The sequence below is a fragment of the Pecten maximus genome, chromosome 19, assembly GCF_902652985.1.
Source record: "Pecten maximus chromosome 19, xPecMax1.1, whole genome shotgun sequence".
NCBI classification, from domain to species: Eukaryota; Metazoa; Mollusca; class Bivalvia; order Pectinida; family Pectinidae; genus Pecten; species Pecten maximus.
This window is the reverse complement of record NC_047033.1, coordinates 17,779,032-17,786,264: the sequence shown is the minus strand read 5'-3', so window position 1 is coordinate 17,786,264 and position 7,233 is coordinate 17,779,032. Positions and strand designations below refer to the sequence as shown.

The 7,233-nt window shown below is 39.5% G+C and overlaps 1 protein-coding gene across 1 annotated transcript; it reads right to left on the bottom strand.

The window, feature by feature from the left end:
- Window positions 1–3,105: 3,105 nt before the first annotated feature.
- Window positions 3,106–4,098, bottom strand: LOC117317445 (protein NYNRIN-like). The gene has a single exon (XM_033872256.1). The coding sequence runs from the start codon at window positions 4,096–4,098 to the stop codon at window positions 3,106–3,108; it is 993 nt and encodes a 330-aa protein (XP_033728147.1).
- Between the last annotated feature and the right edge of the window lie 3,135 nt (window positions 4,099–7,233).

The window sequence follows — 7,233 nt, the reverse complement described above, 5'->3', positions numbered from 1 at the left end:
ATATACATACATGTGTATGTGTCGGGTACGCTCTAAATTCAAAAGGGCAAGTGATAATTCTTTAGGCAATTTCTTTTCTCCATTTTTTGTGGAAGTTTTATACAAGTTATCGTTTATTCCTATTGCACTTACTTAAAGACATGTAAATGTGAATGGAACATCCTCATCATCTGTTTGGAACTGCTGTTCGTCATAGTTTGCACCAAGATATCGTTGTAAGACATTTAGGATTTGTTGTTCACATTGTTGCCTTGATTTTTCTATCTTTAGTCATTCCATTTCTATTTCTAATCTTTGTTTTTCAGTATTAATCTTTTCCTTTTCCAATGCATATATCTTTGACTCATCATCAGTAAAGTCACGTGTTCGTTTTCGCTTTTTGCTGCCACATGATGAAACTGGTTGCGTACTCTGACTAGTGCTTGGTGTGGAGGAGGGCGAATTTGACACAATTGGCACATCGTTGTTTCGTTCTATCACTGCATTCATTGATCTATCCCAAATTCGTTCGATTTCTATTTGAACGTCTTCAGTACTAATAGCAGAAACATTGACATCTTGTGATTCGGTAGATTCAACCCTCTCTACATCTGTTTCTACTGACCTTTCAATAAAAGTATCTGCCATTTCAGTTGCTATCCCTTCTACAGCTGTCACTCCAAGCACGGCCAAGACTTTCTCTTCTAGTGGTGTCAGTGCCGGTTCCGTCATTTGTCCACTGCCTGTTCTGTTTCTCTCTTTTTCATATTTACTGGCCTTTCCCTTTACGCTACTTGACCAATCTTGCCACTTCTTCTTTACGTCATCCATGGACCTGCATGCCTGGGATGAGGCGTTGATCTTTGTTGCTATCAATGTCCAGATTCTCTTCTTTTTTTCGTTTGTAATACTGTCTGTAAACTCCCCCATTAATACATCCCTGTTTTACTTACTTCTTCTACTTAAATTTCAAGCTCTGAGAGCGAGAAATTCGGTTTTCGCGGCCGCTTACTGGTGCTTGATTTCTCCATTTTTGTCGTCTGCTTTTGTTTATGTTACAAAACGAAAGTAATACAGTGTAAAAAGGATGCTTTGTTATATTTTTATAATCGATTAAAACGTTTGCTGGACTCGACAGGTAACTCAGTCAAAAACACGAAGTAGGAGATTCCGGATTCCACATGTTCTAGTTAAGTGTGACCTTACCAAAGAGAGCCCTAAGTGAGACATGCGAAAGGTTTAAGAATGCGATAAAGAGGCTTTTAGTTACCCACTTATCGAATACTTTGTTTGATCTTACCGCTCCCTTAATTCCAAACTTAAATACTGCTTCTGGAGCCAATCGACGAAACCTGAGCCACTGTTGACGAGAAATACTGTCAGCAATACCATTTTCTACGCCAACTATTCGATGCGCTTTAAAATTAATATTGCTCAGCATTGTGTACAAAACTAGAGGACGCACTAGGCTCATGATTTAAGTCTCCTTGTGATAGGCCGGAACTTTTGCCGATTTATAGTGCTACCTCACTGAGGCATACTGCCGAAGACACCCAGCAGGACACCCCAATGATTCTAATTCTAGGTGACTTTGATGTCCTTTTATATAAAACTGCCACTAACGCTGCATTGTCTGTGTATAAAACTATTCGTCTATCCCTCAATAAATCTGCCCATAAGTAAACTGCCAAGACTATTGGTGCCAACTCTAAAAATGTAATATCCCGCATTATTTCTGTTCCCAACCAGTGCTCAGGCCACCCCAAAAACTGACCAATGAGGCCGAAGACTAAGCCGAAGTAAAGAACATTTTTCAAAGACTGCACATGAAACACTACACCCCATGGGTAAAGTCCTGAAACCAAGCAAATCAAAATCTGATGGTTTAACTGGAATAAGACGAAAGGCCGACTTTATGTCCATCTTTGCCAAAAGCGCCCCTCTCCCCAATTTTGCTATCATCTCTAGAATTTGGTCAAAAGAAGAGTAATGAACAGTGCAACATTCTTCTGCAATAAAGTCGTTTACACTAGCTCCCCCTGGGTAAGATAAATGCTGAATTAGGCGCATTGACTCAATCCTTCTTTGGACATATACCTGCTGGAGATAACCTAAGGGGCATGGGCGGAAACTAAGTCAGGACCAGCTATCCTACCCTAGATTACCTTCTTCAACACTAACATAATCGCCTCTACTTCATTGCCTTTAATAGATTTTAGATCCCCACATTCAGTAGTACCCATTGGACCTTTATAATTGAATGAAAAGCCATGTTGAAAACCAGACAACAGAATGGCCTTATCTGCCTTATTGGGATATCCAATTAACGCATATTTTAATTAAACATGTTACACTTTACTGGGGACTGTCCGAGCGACATTGGGCTGGCCCACCTGACCTGATCTACTATGGTTGGAGGTACTGTCGTCCGAATTCCTGCTCGATTAGGTCCTGCACCTCCAGACCTGAAACTGCAGCACCGAATTTTTCGATGAGTACCTAAACACGAAATGCAGACATGGGCAAATTTACAACATGACCTCTTACAATTTCCTGTATTGTTATATTCGAAACATTTCGGTCCCGCTTTACCTGAAGCAACAAGGCTAAATCTATGTACTCCCCTTTTATAATTTTTGTCTTTAGGGTTACATCAACCCTTGCATCTAATCCCTCTGAATAGCTAGGCACCTGATCACTTCGACATGCAACTGCAGTAGCACCTGTCTGAAAACCACTCATACCTTGTGCAACCTACTGCATTATCCTTAGGGTGATCCTTTCAATGATTGTCTCAACCATGTCTGAAGCTGGCTGTTGTACTTCGGCCTTCGTTGGTGGGACAGGAGGGGTTTATCCTTCCTGTACTTCAAGTGGAGGTGGCTCTAACTGTGATGTCTGTTCTGCTACCTCTTCCAACAGTCGCTACCCCCTCTGGTCTCTTCCTGTGTAGGTACTGTAAGATTTCAACAGACTTTATTTACTATAACAAGTGAACAACAATTAAACAAGTATACACTTAACATAGAAAGGGTCACACAGATCCCTGTTGTAGCCGTCCCCGCTCACCAATACCCGGAGACGCCACCAAACGCTCCAATTCGACGTAGTTTATGACAGGGGGAATTACCGCACGTCCTGCTGGTTCATAGCTTGGGTCGAAGAGACCGAATCGCATCTCCCGCCACAAGAAAGTCCACACAAGGGGAAGTAACTCTTTCTGTTGTCTAGGAGGATATAGAGTGGAGGTTCACTTCCAACCACCAAATAAGGTCCCTTCCAAGGAGGACGTAGTTTCCGGCTTTGTCCAACAACTATTGCCTCATCAAGTTTGTACACTGTATCTCCAGTGCTGTACATTTGTTCGCACAATTTCAGATCATAGTCCTTCTTCTGACGAATTTGGGTGCTTTCGAGATGGTGTCTTGCAAATTGGTGAGCCTCAGCCATGACCCTGTTTAAGTTCTGCACCCACTCCGCTGGTTCAAAATCCTCCAAGTTAGCTTGGCTGACTCCCATCATTATGTCTACTGGCAACATGATTTCCCTTCCGAGCATTAAACGATTCGGTGTATAGCCGGTGGATTTGTTTTCTGTGGCATGTAGTGCCATGACTAGAGATGTCAGATCTTTATCCCAGTGTCTGATCTTTCCCTCTATGTAACACTGTATTATCTGTGCAATCACCCGGTTGTAGTGTTCAATCTGTCGGTTCGATGACGGGTGATAGGGTGTCGTTCGTGTCTTTGTGATTTGAAGTATTTCACAGAATTCCCTGAACAGTTTTCCATCAAAGTTCCTGCCTTGGTTGGTATGAATGGCCAAAGGACACCTAAATGTTACAACAAAGCGACTAAAGAATTTTCTGGCGATCAAGTCTGCTGACTGGTTCGGCAGCGCTACACACTCTATCCATTTCAAGAGTTGATCTATCATAACTAATACATATGAATTGCCCAATTCAATCGAAGCAAATGGTCCTAGAATGTCCAAGTGTATTATCTCCATTGAATATCCAGCGTGGTATCTTTGAAGAGCTGCTTTCGGTTTCCGGCAAGATTTCTTGTTCACATTGCATACTACGCATGCCTTTTTGTAGCCTTTACAATCTTCCGCCATCTTATACCATATGTAGGACTGTCGAAGCCGCTTCAAAGATTTCTCCTATGTAAGATGTGCTGAAAGTTTTGAATCATGACAATGGAAGAGTACCTCTTTTCGCATTGCTGTTGGTACTACAAGGTGCATCCGTTCGGTTTCTCCGTCCATCCATAAGTACATCAATACACCATTCAATAATTTGAGTTGATGCTTCGAGAGCCACAAATGCTTAGTAGCAGGACTTGTCAGGTATAGTTCATGTTCTTCCGGCGAAACATTTTCTAACCACTGTATTATACAACCTAAATCCGGATCTTCCAGCTGCATTCTCCTCATATCATCCTCTGATTTGGTTTCTACCCAATTTACATCAGGACCCAATTGCTGTACTGAAGCAGCAACATCTTCCATTTCGGATTTTAAACCTTGAGCCAATGGGATCACATTGTCCACTTCTTCGAATCGTGACCATTGTGTATGTGCCCTTGGAGGTGCTGGTCTCCTCTCTTGTGTATGCCTCAATTGAAAGTAATCTGAACTACCGTCACTGCCATCAGACTCTGATGCAGATGATGAGGATTCATATCTTGTCCTATAATGATGGTAGTTCCCATGTCTTCTTCCCTTATCTTCGGATATAGATCTCTCATCTATGCTCCTTGACCTATCTCCAAAATAACTTTTCCATCTCTTTACTTTTATTTTCACATGGCTCTTTTTCATCAAACAAAGTCATTAAAGATGTCGTTGAGGTCTCAGCTGGCTTGAAGAGATCTGATGCTGGTGTGGAGGTATACTTTGGTAAGTACACACTGTCTGCTGTTACTGTACCCGATCCAAAGCTAGGATAGAAACTGCTTTGTGATGAAGGACGTGATGGTGTCAAGTAGGATGCAGCATTGTCATCAGATGAGGCATTTCTTGCTTCGAGCGGTGGTAAGCGCGCTCCAATAGCCGTTTAAAAGCACTTGAAGTCTCCCTGATTTCTTTCCTGGATTCCCTTATCTCTGTTAAGCTCTCCTGAAGAAATTTATTGAAGGATGTCATTTTGTTTGTTATTTTGTCCCTCTCACCCGAAAACCAATCACCAAATTTTGAAAGTTCTTCTGACCATGATACACAACTTGTTGCCAAAATATTGTCTTACTTAGAGGGTAGAGGCCATACTTGTCACCAACCACAACCAAAAGTCAATATCACAAATTGGAAAGTTTGACTAAGCGGGGGGTTTAGGCGATTACATCACCTACCACACCCAAAGTCATCCAGCTTCCTTTTCATTGATGATTGTGTAGATATAGAATTAAACTGTACACTGTCTAAAACTTGTCGTAACCACTGTTGTTTAATATGCGACACAGCATGAAGACCATCATATAAAACATCAAAATGATATGATAACACGGTTTTTGGAATTCTACATCGTCCCCGTCGTTTTTTGTGAATCTTGATAACTGCATCCGCCCACCTTATAGTTTTACAACCAGATGATTAATTAAAACTATAAATTCCACCATTTACAAAAGAAACAGTTTTGTTATGTTCAACCTGAAAATTGTTCAAAACTTCATCCGAGAAGACTTTAGCCGAATTTTTGATGCCCTGAAATTTGCGAAATGATGCAGGTGCAATAGTAGCAAACCGTCTCGATATATTCTGTGAATTCCCTTAATTCCGATATTCCGATTAATACAGTAATGTAATTACGCTGTCAAAATATCTTTATCTGGTGTAAAGATGTGTTATTCTTGTTAAACCCCTGTACTATATATGATAAAGTGACATGATTTCCTTCATATTTGCTGATTTTTGCTGCTTTAAAGTTAGATAATTGTAAATCTAGATTTTGGTGGAACACTATTTTGTTTATTTTTCTTGAGTTTATGTTGTTTACATGCAGTTTTATAATATTTTTGTTTACACTCACTTTTGTTTTATTTCATGTTGTTGCCGAGTCTTGAGGCATTTATTACCATTGGTCATTTCAAAATGAACTATATACTAGCCAAGCTTTTGAATAATATTGTTTGGATATATATAGTCATTTTGTTTGATTTGAATTGCATCATTTGCTTTGACTTGTCCAAACTACCAAACCTACCAAACTTTCAATGACAAAAAACTCAGCTGTTACTGTACATATCAAATAAAATTGTCAGTTACTTTGTGTGATACTGGTGTGATGGTATACCTTTACAATATATTAATATCATTGTAAACATTAAAATATGTTTTGTTTATCTGTTTTAAAGACCTAAATAAACATTTAACCAAATATATATGTAACCTTATTAAAGTCAACATTTTCCAAACAGGTACTTCACCATTACGCAAACAATTGAAAGACAGAGCCATTCCAAGCGTTTTTCAGTGGACCCCAGTGAAACATTCAGATGTAGATGCCCGAGCCAAGCGTTTGTGTTTAAGGCTACAGGTACAGACAGATACAGAAGGAGAATATAACAGCAAGCCCGACTTCTGTTCCACCGAAAATATAGTGCCAACTTCCATGGGAATTGATCCTTCCAGTGATTTAAATGTTTGGTATGAAGAATGTGTCTGTGAAGAATCTACATTTGTATCTTCATCTAAAGAAGATTGTAACAATATAACACCTGTATCATCAAATGTTTGTACACAAACTCCACATCATCCTATACTTTCTGTTGACCAATTCATAAAAGATGATGCTGGTATAATGTTTTATACAGGACTATCTTCATATTTAGATTTCAAATTTGTATTGTCTTGTCTCGGTGATGGTGTTAATCACCTGAATTACCTTTACAATAATGTTGAAAATGTGTCCATTGAAAATCTTTCTTTTTTTTTTAACTTTGATTAAGTTAAGACAGAACAAAACTAACTTTGAACTCAGTCGCTTATTTAATATTTCTGAGACATCTGTAGCTAACATTTTGATCACCTTGGTAAATTTTATGTATCGACAATGGAAAGAATTACAGTGGTGGCCTGAGCGAGATGTTGTTAGATACTTTTGTCCAACTGATTTTAAGTCAAAATTTCCTACTACAAGAGTAATTGTCGATGGAACTGAGTGCCCTGTGAAAAAACCCCGGCCTCCTGTTGCTCAACAATCTACTTACTCAACTTACAAAAATAGGAATACGATTAAAGTGTTGGTAGGGACAA